The sequence below is a fragment of the Phoxinus phoxinus genome, assembly GCF_949152265.1.
Source record: "Phoxinus phoxinus genome assembly, chromosome: 12".
Taxonomy (NCBI): domain Eukaryota; kingdom Metazoa; phylum Chordata; class Actinopteri; order Cypriniformes; family Leuciscidae; genus Phoxinus; species Phoxinus phoxinus.
Window position 1 is genome coordinate 4,892,476 of NC_136887.1, and position 14,892 is coordinate 4,907,367.

At 42.3% G+C, this 14,892-nt stretch overlaps 1 protein-coding gene across 1 annotated transcript; it reads left to right on the top strand.

Annotated features, from left to right (window-relative positions):
- The first annotated feature begins 2,395 nt into the window (after nucleotides 1-2,395).
- On the top strand, nucleotides 2,396-13,637 carry LOC307007816 (zinc-binding protein A33-like). Its single transcript, XM_079630187.1, has 6 exons — nucleotides 2,396-2,998; nucleotides 5,023-5,118; nucleotides 5,220-5,450; nucleotides 5,567-5,589; nucleotides 5,671-5,789; nucleotides 12,710-13,637. The coding sequence occupies exons 1-6, from the start codon at nucleotides 2,603-2,605 to the stop codon at nucleotides 13,249-13,251; spliced, it is 1,407 nt and encodes a 468-aa protein (XP_079486313.1). The 5' UTR covers nucleotides 2,396-2,602; the 3' UTR covers nucleotides 13,252-13,637.
- Nucleotides 13,638-14,892: the final 1,255 nt, after the last annotated feature.

Genomic DNA, 14,892 nt, shown 5'->3' on the forward strand with positions numbered 1-14,892 from the left:
AATGGCGGTTACGCCCATAATGCACTTCGTGTATCGCGAGTGTGACGTCACCTGACAAAGACCGATTGGAGTATCCAAGCCCCACTCAACAAGGACCAATCAGCAGGCCACATCACTTATCCGGCCACATGAAGTTAGCTCATGGCATGTACTCAGGAAAGAAGCTGAGACTGATTTGTGCACAAGAGGAATGCAACTTACAGTTTACCACCTATTCTGGTTTTCAGAAGCATTTGCATTATATCCATTGTGAAGATGAGGATAAAGCAGAAAAGGATGCAGCTCCCAGCCATCAAACACCGGCTCCAGAGTTACCTTCTATTGAAGATACAAATGTTGAGCATATATGTTAGACACCTGATAGCCCACAGCAACATACAGCCTCGTTTCAAAGCCTGGATATGTGTGCATCAGTTATTTCACAATTTATTATTCCTCAGGGAAACCGCAAACCGGCATTGGGGTTTGTTTCTGTTGCTTTTGTTGATCATCAACCTTGTGTTCTCAGCATCAGACACAGTGGGAATGACTGTGTTTTTGAAACACCTCTTTAAAGACCATCATCAGCTGTTTAATGAGCTCGACCCATCCACAAACTTAATTCCCAAACAGCATTTTATGTTGCATTATCCTGTATTCGGAGAATTGGTCCATTGTTGCATGTTTGGTCAATGAGGTTCGAGGCAAAAACATAAATTAGTTAAGAACTGCATAAAGAAATAACTAAGAATTGAATGTGTATTTGGCAAAAAAAAAAAAAAAAAAAAAAACACCAATTTGCTGTGGCCTATCACTGTGAATATATGAATTACAATTCTCTGGAATCTGGACCAGTGAAGGAACATAAACTTCTGTGTTTGGATCATTTTGAGGAGATTTCTGAACATCTTTGCATTGATTCTCAAACTCAAATTCGACATACAAAGTGGGTAAAATGCTCTGGTGCGGAGTACAGAGTTGGCCTTTTCATGTGTTCTGATATTGTTGTTTTCAGCAAAATACTAAATATGTCATTGAACAAGTTTTCTTGTTGTTAAAAGACGTTTATTGAACAGGTCCATCCCTACAGATTATTTGACAAAGCATCTCAACGTGTGGATAGTGAAGGACAACTTAAGGAATATTTTTTAGTTTGAAACACTCAGAGATCTATGTGAATATTTAGCCTATAAAAGGAATTATATTTTATCAGAATTAATGTGTATTTTTAAACCAGTCACTGTTTAACATTGATGATTTAAAGATGACATGTTACATTATTGTTGTATTTTCAATTTAAAGATGTTATTTGATGTGTTTACATGTTAAAAGACTTTGAGTCAACTTCTACTGAAAATGTCCTGCAGATTATTTGACAAAGCATATCAACATGTACAGATGTCCTATGTGCTGACTCGTTTTTCTACAGTTACAAAAAATTACTTGTTTGAAACTCAGTAGAGATTTTTATTTGTGAATAAATATTTATCATAATGAATGTGTATTTTTATACCAAACAGTGTTAAGATGTTATTGCATTGGAGACTAACAGAGCTCTTTTATTCAATTGTATGTTTGATATATTAAAATATCCGACCGTTTGATTGACGAACTTGACTGTCCAATAGGTGGTCTTGAAAATGATTGGCTGGAGTTTTTCGAGTCCTGCCCGTTCCACAGATGATTAAATTGCTTAATTTTCATTTCAGTGCTTCTAACTCAGTGGTTGTAAGTGGGTTAGGAATAGGATTTCAATTGATTTTTTTTTTTTAAAAAGGGTCAAAAAAGAGAATCACATACCCCACCTTTAATGCGTTCTGATGTGAAACATTTTGCAACACAGCACTTTCCCTCACTTTCACCAGCAGAGGTCCTCGTCGAGCTCTGATTTAAAAAGCTTCACTTCACCATCACTACAGAAAACACAGGCAAAAAGGGGATCCAGATTCCAAAACACAGGCAGAGAAATGATATATATATATATATATAAAACAAGACACACAAAACCAGGATAACACTCAGAAATGCAGAGTAACAACATCCAAGACTTTTGCAAGGAATGACAGAACACACAGGGCTTATATTGGCAATATTAACAAGGTAATGAGACACAGCAGAATGTAAGTAAGCATAATGGGTCCAGTGGGTTATGGGAAATATAGTCTGTGATAAGATGGCGGGAGGTTTTTCCCCCTTGTGGAGATCATGGGCACTCCAGCTGGTGGATGTGACAGTATTATATGACCCACTAGAAGGGACAATCAGTCTTATTTTTTTTGGAATCAAATTTTTATGTAACTGACTTATAAAAGATTTGAACAGTCTTAAAAAAAAAGATGACTAACTTAGACTAGTTTCAGTGGTTTATGCACCCAGCTCCAAAAGATCCTCATAAACTCCACCCTCTTACAAAAACAACCAGGAAGTGACTAGTCATCATTTCTACCTTTCATTTTCACTGAAAGCTAAAACGAGTTGTGAAGAACAGAGGAGGACACATTATATTAGGATTTTTGTGTATTTCTGAATTCGATTTTGATAGTAATAGTTACTTATTTTTCAAACCAAAGTTCAGAAAGTGAAAGTAAATTTTAGATCATTGGATATTTTACAAGACGAGGAAATGGATTCAAAATCTGTGGAAGAGCTTTCTTGTCCTGTTTGCTGTGAAATCTTCAAGGTTCCTGTTTTTCTGTCCTGTAGTCACAGTTTCTGTAAAGAGTGTCTACAACAGTTCTGGAAAACTAAGAAAACTCAGGAGTGTCCTCTCTGCAGGAGAAGATCCTCAAGAGAAGATCCTCCAGTTAATCTTGTGTTAAAAAACTTGTGTGAGTCGTTCCTGAAGGAGAGAAATGAGAAACGTTCATCAGGATCTGAGGAGATCTGCAGTTTACACAGTGAGAAACTCAAACTCTTCTGTCTGGAGGACAAACAGCCTGTGTGTTTAGTGTGTATTAATTCACAAAAACATGACAATCATAAATTCAGACCTATCAGTGAAGTGCTTTCATCTTACAAGGTAAGACATATCTCTCATTTCATATGATAATACAGTGTTATACATATAATCAGTACCCAGATCAGTAGCACCTCACTGCAGTACAAGAGATCCAGGGGGCGGAGTTGGATCAGATCTAAGGGGTGGAGATTGGTAGGTTTAGGTATAATGAAGGTGGGAGGAGTTGGATCTGGATCCAACTCCTCCCCCTGGATTTCGTGTTCTGCAGTGAGGACCATTTCACTCAGATAGCTGACTAACACTGAATCAATGTTAATGCATTAACCAAAAGATCATTGAATCAATGTTGAAATTTAACATTGATTTTTCATCAGGTGTGCACCCTGAAATAATGTTATTTCAAAGATGAAAAATCTATATATTTTTTCAACCTTAATTAAATCACTTATTTACCATTAAATTAACATAGAAACAATATCAAATCAATCTTGCTTTATGAACAGCAGGATTCTATTAATTGTCTGATTTTACTCCTTTCAATCAAAAACAATGTAAGGATGCAATTAATATGGTTTTGAATCAAAAAGTCTCTCAAAGTAAACAACTTTAAACCTTCAGTTTACATGCAAATGTTTTTATGTATGACCCCACACTGTTTGAACAGGACTTAACATCACATTCAGGAAAAACAAGTGGCTCTAAAAATGTGACTAATGGTGACTAAAACCCATGAACATTTTATACAAATAAAACATTATGGCCTGGTTTCACAGACAGGATTTAGATTAAGCCAGGATTGGGCAATTTAAGTAGCTTTTCTAAACGTGCCTCAGTAAAAAACATTACTGGTGTGAATCTTGAAACAAGACACTGACATATTTTAAGATATATCAGTGCAAGTTGCTTTCAGTTAAAACTGCTGAATCATGCATGTTAGTCTGGGATTTAGCCTAAACCTTGACTGTGAAACTGGGGTTAAGAACTTAAAACACAACTTAAGTACAGAATATAATAAAATTGATGACAAAGTGACTTAAAACAATTACAAAATTATTAATTCTGAATTAATAAAGTGTATACCAGGAGAAGAGCCTGGAATACCATGACGCCAAATGCAACGTGCATCTGTGAAATTGAAGTAGGATAAATGCAAATGTAAACTCAGCAGCAAAAGACAGAAACACACAGTGCTACAGACTTAAACACTGCCACAGTTCACTGTTCAGGACTTGAAGCTTTTCAAGGATTGAAGCTCTTCTGATGCTAAAAGGATGTCCTTATTAGATTGATACTCTGATGAACTCTGGGGTTTCCACCACGAGCAGTTCAGGGGCATACATTTTTGAAGTTTCAGCAAATACAAAATTTGAGGCCTCCTTTTCTCAGCCATCGCTTGTTGTTGTAAGGCATCTAAAGAATAGAAACACACACAGGAAGTTAGAACTGCACAATGCTCTAAAGCCTCTGATTGGTAGTAGTGTACGACTGGCAGAAGGGTCATACATATTCGGAAATGTGACGATTGCAAATGTATGTAAGTATGGGTTAGAAATAATAATGTGTAATAATAATATATTATTTGTGTAAACAATAGACCAGTATTATTTTTTACTCAGACTAAATCTCTATGATTTACTGATATACAATTCTGCACTAAACTTCGACCCTCTGATGTTCAGATCTTCTTGAATGTAACAGCATTGGCACAAAACATGTTCTGAAAAAATATAAATGTCATGGGTTATTATTATTTTTTCAATTTAAGACACACCAAAAAGTGGCTGAATACTTAGAAAATTTCACTTTCTGTATTTGTTTTGTACAACAACAAATTGAAAACTGCATGGATATAATAATTAAGAATTGGTCATTGCAAAAAACACATTTGTTTGATAAAAACATGATTTCTTGATCATGTTCATCCTTTCCAGATTATATAATTAAAATATATATGCACAAATCCTTCCTGAGAATGATCCAGTCAACATATAATTAAATAATAATAATAACAAAACGTTCAAACATACAATGTTTAAACCTCTTAAAGCTGCATAAGTTTCACAGATTTTCATCTTAACCTGTAGGAGGAATTTAATACAGCGCTGACGTCCCTACAAAACAAGCTCAAACATGGAGAAGAAATGAAGAAAAAGTGTGATGAAACAATTCAACACATCACGGTGAGGATATAAAGAGTTAAATACTCAACATTCACACACAGTGTATTACTGACATTAGTGGAGTGTGTGTTCACACAGAAGTGAATGTGATGTGATTTCAGTCTCAAGCTGAGCACACAGAGCGTCAGATTAAAGAAGAGTTTGAGAAGCTTCATCAGTTTCTCAGAGACGAAGAAGAAGCTGCAGTCACTGCACTGAGGGAGGAAGAGGAGCAGAAGAAGCAGAGGATGAAGGAGAAGCTGGAGGAGATGAACACACACATCTCAGCTCTTTCACACACACTCAGAGACATGGAGGAGATGATGAAAGACAACGACGTCTCGTTTCTAAAGGTGACAAATCAATCTGGCTTCATTCTCTGTGCAGAAAACAACTTGTATAGAGAGACTCATTGACAGTGAGAGTGTTTGATAAGATATTAAAATGTTTTAAACTCTATATTTTCCAGAACTTTAACGCCTCAATGGAAAGGTAAGTGAGCTGCTCGTATCTCTTCTCTCAGTGGATCTGAACTCAAACTCACTGCAGTTCTGACTCCTGAATGTTCCTCAGAGTCCAGATCTCACAGCCGGATCCACGGATGAGTTCTGGAGCTTTGATTCATGTGTCGCGTTATCTGGGTAACCTGCCGTTCAGAGTCGGGAAGAAGATGCTGGAAACTGTCCAACACAGTGAGTCTCAGCAGATCTGACACCAGTGCAGAAGATAGTGCAGATAGAAACACACACAACATCACATTTGATAGAAATATATTTAATAATCACTTGAATTTCTAAGTGAATCTGAACTGCATTTCAGAAAATCATCAGATCATACAGCGAACTCATAGTGAAAAGTCTATTCCCCCAGACTTTTTAAAGGTGGTGGTTCACCAAAATGAAATATTAAAAACTTTCCACAATAATTTGTATGTCCATTATAATGAATAAAAAAATATTGCATTACATTTTTTTATAATCATAAAATAATGTCTTATATCTATTGTAAACTAAGCATAAGGACAAGAAAATATGAGAAAGAAAAAAGAAAAAAAATATATACAGTAAAAGTGAAGACAATGCCTCCCTTCAAACCGGTTACAGTCTTCAACCTCGTCACACTTTTATTAACCGTGTCACATTAATATGTTTGGATGAAATATGGAAGGCAATTAAAAATGAAGGCATTTCTTGCTGATTACCACCGACATGTTCAGGACGAACACAATACAATTGTGGTTTTAGTTTAACATTTTTTTATTAATAGAGACACACAATTTGCCTATTTTTAACTTCAGCCCCCAAAATGTGAAAAGTATCATAAATGTTACATTTGTATTAAGTTGTTATGAGGGACACATGAGCAGATGTTTGTTTTATAGCTAGTTTTGTGTAAAATCCTCTTTAAACAAAGTCCATTTTGTCCGTTACAGGGTTGAGAATGAAAGGTTTAAATCTGAAAAACACTGAAATTAATAAAAGCTCTGAAATGCCTGAGGTGGGAAAATAAGATTTTATAATATGTTTTTTTATGTGCATAATGATGTGGGCTATTTAGAAAAAAAATTATATGTACTTTAAAAAAACCTAAAATCCAAGTTGAATATTCCCGAATCCCAGTAATGACCCGTGTCCCGTTCATAACTCAAGGCCGAATGATTTCCAGAATCCAGTCATGAATATGTAATTTACATGCACACAGCAACAATAATAATTCATTTTATTTAAACATTATTTAAAGAATATAATTTTTTTGTTCATGGTTTAATTTAGTAAATCTGTTTTTCAGCTCTTCCCCAAAAATTAAAAGGATAATTTTTTATTTGATTACCACTGTTTTTTATAATATCTTTATATTAAATCATAAAAAGAAACATTAATTTTCTGAATAATTATTTTTTTGAATAAATTATTAATGTTAAAAAATAAGTTGTGAATCTAATTCATTATCAATTATTGAATTTAGTTGATTAGACATGTTTTATTGAAATTTTAATAAACAAAACAAACAAATGGTTTCAAGGTTATAATAAAAGCATTTGTTCAACCAAGAAAACGTCTCAGGTTACAACTGTAACCTATGTTCCCTGAGAACAGGGAACGAGACAATACGTCATCGACGCTATGGGGAACGCCTCAGGCGTGACAGGTGTCTGAAATCACAATCAAATCACGGCAATCACATTGACCGGCGACAGCCCGTGAATCATTACGTGAATGATTAACGTGCGACCTGGAAGTATATAAGGGCGCCTTGCAAACATGACAAATCATCCTTCGTCTGAAGGGACTGTTTGGTAGGCAGGCCCCGAGGCATGGCAGGGAGACGTATTGTCTCGTTCCCTGTTCTCAGGGAACATAGGTTACAGTTGTAACCTGAGACGTTCCCTTTCGAAGGGAACTCAACAATACGTCATCGACGCTATGGGGAACGATATACCCACGCCGCCATGCTAAGGGGAGTGCATGCCAGGAGGCAGTGACAACTGTCAGAACCAGCAAATTCAAAAAGAAATGCAAGAACCACTCACCCTCAGGTCACACTGGGCTGTCAGTGACAGCATTCCCTACGGTCATAGCCCAAGCTATAAGCCTAACAGGAGGAACTTCAAATATGTAATCTGAAGGCCTACCTGGACCTTCTCAAAGGCCTAGGACCACAACTTCAATTTAGAAGGGGTCCCTTCTAGGGAATGTGGCTAGGGAACCCGAGGGAACCCCAGCCAGTCACTATACGGGGGAATATACCATATATCACTACGTCGGACACTTCAGTCTGGCCGAATTCCTGTCTGTCCGGAGACAGAGCCTCTGGACATTTGCCTTAGGTAAAGCATCCAACCCGAGGGACTGCGAAGCTGGCAGTGAACCTCAGCCCGGATCTCAGAGACGGGATATCCCGGAGAGTATGACTCAGCATAGTGCTTTACAACCCTTGCTAGAGAGGGGAGTTTCTCTACTCGATCCACGGATCTACCCAGTGTTTGTGTTTGAAACACTGAGGAGGCCTGTGAAGGCCTAGGGGCTGATCTAACTGGGAGGCCTCACGAGAGGCCTACGACCGCCCATATTCAGGAAGGCCTGGTGAGGCCTGTAACCTGATAACCACAGTATGTGGGAGCTCATAACCAGGAAGGCCTGGTGAGGCCTGTAACCTGATAACCCCAGTATGTGGGAGCTCTCATGACCAGGAAGGCCTGGTGAGGCCTGTAACCTGATAACCACAGTATGTGGGAGCTCTCATGACCAGGAAGGCCTGTAACCTAGCGACCACAGTGTGTGGGAGCTCAAAACCAGGAAGGCCGGATGAGGCCTGTAACCTGATAACCACAATATGTGGGAGCCCACATTCAGGAAGGCCGGGTGAGGCCTGTAACCTGACATGTGGAGACTCATAACCAGGAAGGCCTGGTGAGGCCTGTAACCTGATAACCACAGTATGCGGGAACTCACCTTCAGGGAGGCCTGGTGAGGCCTATTACCTGATAACCCCAGCATGTGGGAGCTCATGACCAGGAAGGCCTGGTGAGGCCTGTAACCTGATAACCACAGTATGTGGGAACTACCTTCAGGGAGGCCTGGTGAGGCCTACTACCTGACAGCCACGATACTTGGGAGCTCACATTTAGGGAGGCCCGGAGCGGCCTACCACCTGATAATCACATTATGTGAGAACATGCCTTCAGGGAGGCACGGTGAGGCCTACTACCTGATAGTAGGTCAGGCTAGCTGTCCAGTTGCCTGTCCTATGGGCTTGCCTACAGGGAGGCCTGGTAAGGCCTACTACCTGACAGCCACCGTAAGTGGGAATTACCTTCAGGGAGGCCTGAGGAGGCCTACTACCTGATAGTACTCTTAAACAACTGGTAGCTATGAGCCCTGAATCTGGGTGACAGTTCGAAGGCGGCCTGTTAAGGCCAGCCCACTGGGGACTCGCCTATCAGGGAGGCCTGGTTGGGCCTACTAGCTGACAGCAAGTCAATCTGCTCCAAAGGTACACTGTTGGGAATCATACCACACCAACAAGTATGTCCCACAATGTTGGGACTCACTTCCGAGGAGGCCTGTTTAGGGCCTACCACCCATCAGTGAGTCAACTGCCCGAACCACCAAGGCCAGCCACATGAGGTGAGCTGGCCTACAGCGCCCTCTTGGGAGCTGCCCATTCAGGAGGCCTGCTGAGGCCTACTACCTAATGGCGCAGCCTTCGTTGGCAGATAAGCTGTTTAGACAGCGCCTACAGCATTCTGGTACCTAATCACATTGCCCATGGCAGTGTACTCAGCAAGAGCGCTAGCACCCTTTGAGCAAGGGGAGTACAACATACGCCACTCTGCCTCAATGGAGGCCCCAAAGTCAGGGGCCTACCAACTGTAAGCATGGGCGACAGCTCATGGCAATGCTCTGGCTTCAGGGGAGCGTACTTCGACCAAAAAAGAAGTGAAGGCTAGAACTTTCCGCTCAACCCGAGCCACAGTGGTGCGAGGTAGGATAATACAGAACTGAAAGTGAAGGACTCAGACCTGCCCTGTATCACAGGGGAGTACTCCGTATGCTAGTTCTGCACGGCAGGGTCGGGCAGACAGACCCAGCCTCCTCGTGAGGCGAAAGGCGGCCTCACCCTGCTCAATAAAGACACATTGTACCGGGGAGGCCTATTTGAGGCCTAACCCAGGATCTTTATAAACCATACCTCTGCACCACGCTGCATTACTCTAGTCGCCCCAGAATGCAGAGAAGGGGGCGGGCCTTGGCCTAACGACTCCATTGGAGGAGGCTGTCATACAGGGATGCTAGGAACCTAAATTCACACAGTGAAGGTTCAGAGGCAGAAATGCTAAAGCAGAGCGCCTCTACTAACCCTGGCACAGCCTAGGCCAGCTACAGAGGCGGCCCTGGTGAGGGCCAACCTGCAAGCATAGATCTACCTGAGGGCTCGGAGGAGCCACAGCCTAACAGAAAAATAGTTATTATTATTTCATACAACTGGCTGCAGAATCGCTCAGCCCAATGAAAACCCAGACAGAGCTCAAGGGGGCGATGTACTCAGGAAGGAAGTCAAACGGTCCCGTGGGCCGGACATATAGATCTATCTGAAGCTCAAGCGTCAGTCAAACTCAGATCAAAAAATCCTAGTTGAGAGGGACCAACTACTCTACCCTGAGGTGGCTAAGAGCCCAAAGGCCAACAATTTTCACAAAAGAAGCCCCAACAGATGGTGCTTCTTCCTAACGTTCCAGCCACCTAAAGGGGAACTTCAGGGCCCCCAAAAAATCCAGATTTTTCCTCCTTACCTTATTCTTTCTGCAATGACATGCCCATGACTCTATACAGGGAACGAGGTCTGTGGAGAGATACATATTAGTATACATTCTTCAGAAATTACTCTTAAGAAGACCAGACAGCTCACCTGCGGCGTGCGGAGTGAAGACTCGCCAGGTAGTTTCTTATGAACCTGGGGTCCATCACTTTACATGCCTGAAAGAGGCGCTCTCACAGGCCAAGCCTAGGCGGGCCATCAGAACATCGTTCTCATCATAGGCCCCGCCCCAGGCCTGATGTGATGAACGCCTGGGGAGTCGGAAGCAGGAGAGGGCAGATTTGATGACCCTCGGAGGGAGTTATCCTTCAGCGGCGCTGACGTTTTTGCTGGATAACATCCCTCAAATCCCTCCTGTTGCGGGAGTCACGCCTTTTCTGCGCCCTGCTCCTACCTGGAGGGGGCGCACGAGAGGTGACACTGGCTCGCTGGCCCTGCCTCTGGTCCTCAGACCGGGATGGGCCAGGTCCTCCCGCCTGCCTGGGCACGGACCCGGATCTCAGCGGTATGCATGTTTTAAAAGCTGCTGAGCGCGCCTTTGCCTCCCTGAACTTCCCCACCACCGCCTCTACGGAGGTGCCGAAGAGTTCAGAGGGCGAAACCGGCGAATCGAGGAGAAAGGACTTCTCTTTCTCCCCGATGTCGGCAAGATTTAACCACAGATGTCTCTCCGTGGCCACCATCGCTGCCATCGACCGGCCGATCGAAGCAGCGGTTTGTTTGGTGGCCCGGAGAGCCAGATCTGTGGTGCGGCGCAGCTCAGCCACCGCCTCAGGGGACAATCCTGCCCCCTGGTCGAGATCCCTCAGCAGGTCGGCCTGGTACGCCTGCAGAACCGCCATGGTGTGCAGGGCCGCACCAGCCTGACCTGCTGCCGAGTATGCTCTACCATTCAAACGAGCCGTAGTTTTCAGCGGTTTGGATGGTAGGGTTGGAGCTCTCAGTGTCGATGCCTGTCCAGAGACGAGATAGTTCGCAAACGTCTCGTCAATGGGCGGCATCGACACATATCCATACTCTCCGATCCCCTCGACATCAGCGAAACTAGCCCGCTGATGCCGGTGGATACGGGCGGAGTATGGATTCTTCCATGCCTTCTCGACCTCAGTGTGGAGGTCGGGGAGAAATGGAAGGCTCACCTGAGCTGGTGGTCTATGGCCGGGGAGAAACCGATCGTCGAGCCTGCCACGAGCGGTTTCTCCTCTAGCGCGCTGCCATGGCAGCCTGCAGCTCACCCTCGTCAGTTGTCGAACCATCTGAGAGGTTTACAGCCCTCTCAAGGTGATCGACAAGCTCCATCTGGGAGCCCCATGACGCAAGTCGCCGCTCTGCCTCGGCACGAGCGGGACCTGAACCACGAGGCTTTCCAGATGCTGACCCCCCTTCACTCGAGAAGAGGGACAGACGAGAGCGGAGCGTTTTCAACGAAAAACGCTCCAGTTTGCACAGGAAGCTCCCTCGAGAACCTCCCGTGCGTGCTCTTCACCCAGGCAAAAAACGCACAGCTGGTGTGTGTCCTCCGGCGTCAGATATAGAGGACACGGGTCGGCACACTTCTGAAAGCAACTGGCTTTTGCTGCACGCTTCATTTCTCCGTTATTCGTGAATTTGCGTTCAAACATACAGTCCCTGAAGACGAACGGAAGATTTGTCATGTTTGCAAGGCGCCCTTATATACTTCCAGGTCGCACGTTAATCATTCACGTAATGATTCACGGGCTGTCGCCGGTCAATGTGATTGCCGTGATTTGATTGTGATTTCAGACACCTGTCACGCCTGAGGCGTTCCCCATAGCGTCGATGACGTATTGTCGAGTTCCCTTCGAAAGGGAACCAGTTTTTATTAATTTAACTGTAATTTTAACTGATGATAATAATAATAAACATAATTTAATAATACTGTTTATTTATGTAATAATTGATTAATACCAGATATTTTCTGAGACGTTATCATACTGTGAAAATGTCACACGTCACAGGAGCGTCCCCCCCCCCCCCACACACACACACACACCCCCGCTGGAGAAAACTCACTAACTTTTACTCTGAGTACATTTTAAATGAGCTTTTTACTTTTACTCTCGTAGATTTTTAGACCGGTAATTTTACTTGTACTTAATAAAATTTCACAGAATATTTTGTAGAATATTTTATTCCTCTTTCCACTTCTGCTGAGAGACTGTTATGATAGCAGGATTTATGATCTCTTTCAACAAAGTGTTTATGTGTGTTTTACATTTATATTTAAATACATCATATCTCATCCTCTAATCTGATGTTATTCTCTCTGCAGCGCCGTTGACTCTGGATCCAAACACAGCACATCCTCGTCTCACATTCTCTGCTGATCTGACCAGTGTGTCGCGCAGTGATGTATATAAAACACTTCCTGATAATCCAGAGAGGTTTGAAAGGTATCCATGTGTCCTGGGATCTGAGGGCTTTAACTCAGGAACACACTGCTGGGATGTGGAGGTTGGAGACAGTACAGACTGGATTCTTGGAATAACCACAGCATCAAACCAGAGGAAGGGAGAGGTTTTCTTTGACTCTAATGTCTGGTGTGTGGGGTACATAGACAGCAAATACATCTCACAATCCCCAGAGCAACGCCGCACTGTCTTTACTGTTAAACAGAAGCTCCAGCGTGTGAGAGTTCGGCTGGACTATGACAAAGGAACAGTGTCATTCTCTGATCCCGTAACTAAAGACTGTCTGCGCACATTCAGGAGATCCTTCACAGAAACTGTCTTTCCATTTTTATGTAATTTCTGCACAACTCCTCTGAGGATCTTACCAGTTAAACTGTTTATTACAGCAGAAAATCACAGTTAAATCTGCTTCTGCTTCTGGATTAATACAGTTTTGCAAATTATGCTTCAATAATAACTCTGTAATCTCTCATTGATCAATCACACTTCAATGTAAAATGTAGAGCCAACTTATACCTTGTGTCTCTTTAAGGTTTTAATTTTTATTGAATTTTAAATTGAATTTTTATTGGAATTTTCTTATTTCCTTTCATAAATCACTGGGTACACAAAATATTTACACTCAGGACATTAAGGACAAAAATGTCCGCATTGAAATCCATTAAAACTGCCAATTAATTTTTTATCACAGGGCCATTTAACTATAAAATGATGCATTATTTGTTAATAGACTTTTGTTCTGTTGGCAAGACTTTAAAATAAATAAAAAATACAGTTTTTTTTTTTTTTACAAGATGGTGCCGTTTTCTTTTCTTTTTTTCAGAAGTTTTTTTCTTCTGCTTCTGCATATTAGAGTCAATTGGATAAATTATTGTGTAATAATTGTGTGTGTGTGTGTTTGTGTGTGTGTGTGTGTGTGTGTGTGTGTGTGTGTGTGTGTGTGTGTGTGTGTGTGTGTGTGTGTGTGTGTGTGTGTGTGTGTGTGTGTGTGTGTGTGTGTGTGTGCTATATCAAATATTACATGCACATATTTTTTAAGAAAAATTCTACTGTACTGTAAATCCCAAATCCCAAAGTAATTATTATTATTAGAAATTCAATACTTAACCGTTAAACGAGTCATACAATAAAAAATTAAAAAAATTCATGTTTACAATATGTAAGACAAGATAAAGTATTGACACATTTTAGTAATCTTCTTGCCAGTGAAATCCTCATATGTCCATATGTATATTATCCTATAACTCCTTCACTGACCAGAGTGTCTCCATCCAGCTGTACGCCATCTTGTTATTGAAGTTCGTCTGAAGAGGAACTATACCGATCTACTTACCTGACGTGGCTGAAGGGTGTCCATCCAGCCGTAAGCCACTGACGTTTGCCTTTCTGGTCGGTCATGACAGTGAACCGGAACCGGCCTGTTGTTACCCCGGAAGTGCTCCCTAAGGGAATTACGCTCTGATTTTTAGTTCCGCCTTCGTCACCCGGTGACAATAGATCCGCTACACCGCTGTTATTATTGCTGCTGCTGCTGTACAATACAGCGAGATTGACATTACCCGTAACAGATCTATACAGGTGGAGCTGGGGAACTACAGCAACACTGATCAAGTATTTGAATGTTGAACAACAAGCTCATTGGCCGCTGATGCAACAGGAACCAATCAGCTGCGCCATGAAGAGAACCATGTGATGCCGGCAGATTGAGTTAAAGACCATCAGCCGGAGCATCTAGAGTTTCATGACAGAACTTTGTAATACCGTCTGTAGCTTGCAATCCGAGGGTCCGGACTCTGCATATCCCGCCTGAAGACGAAGCCCCCTGCGAGGTATGGGAAGGGGCCATCCTGGTGGTGCACAGAGAGGCACAGGTTTAATTATGAATCGCCTAAAGACAGTTCAGAGAAACACTAGTTGTAAAATGCCCTCTCGATTAGGGATGGCCCGATACCGATACAAAATTAGCCGATACCACGCACCGATACCATGTACATTTTGTGAAACGAAACTGGCCACCGCAAGCCGCCGCTTTGTCTAGGTGAAC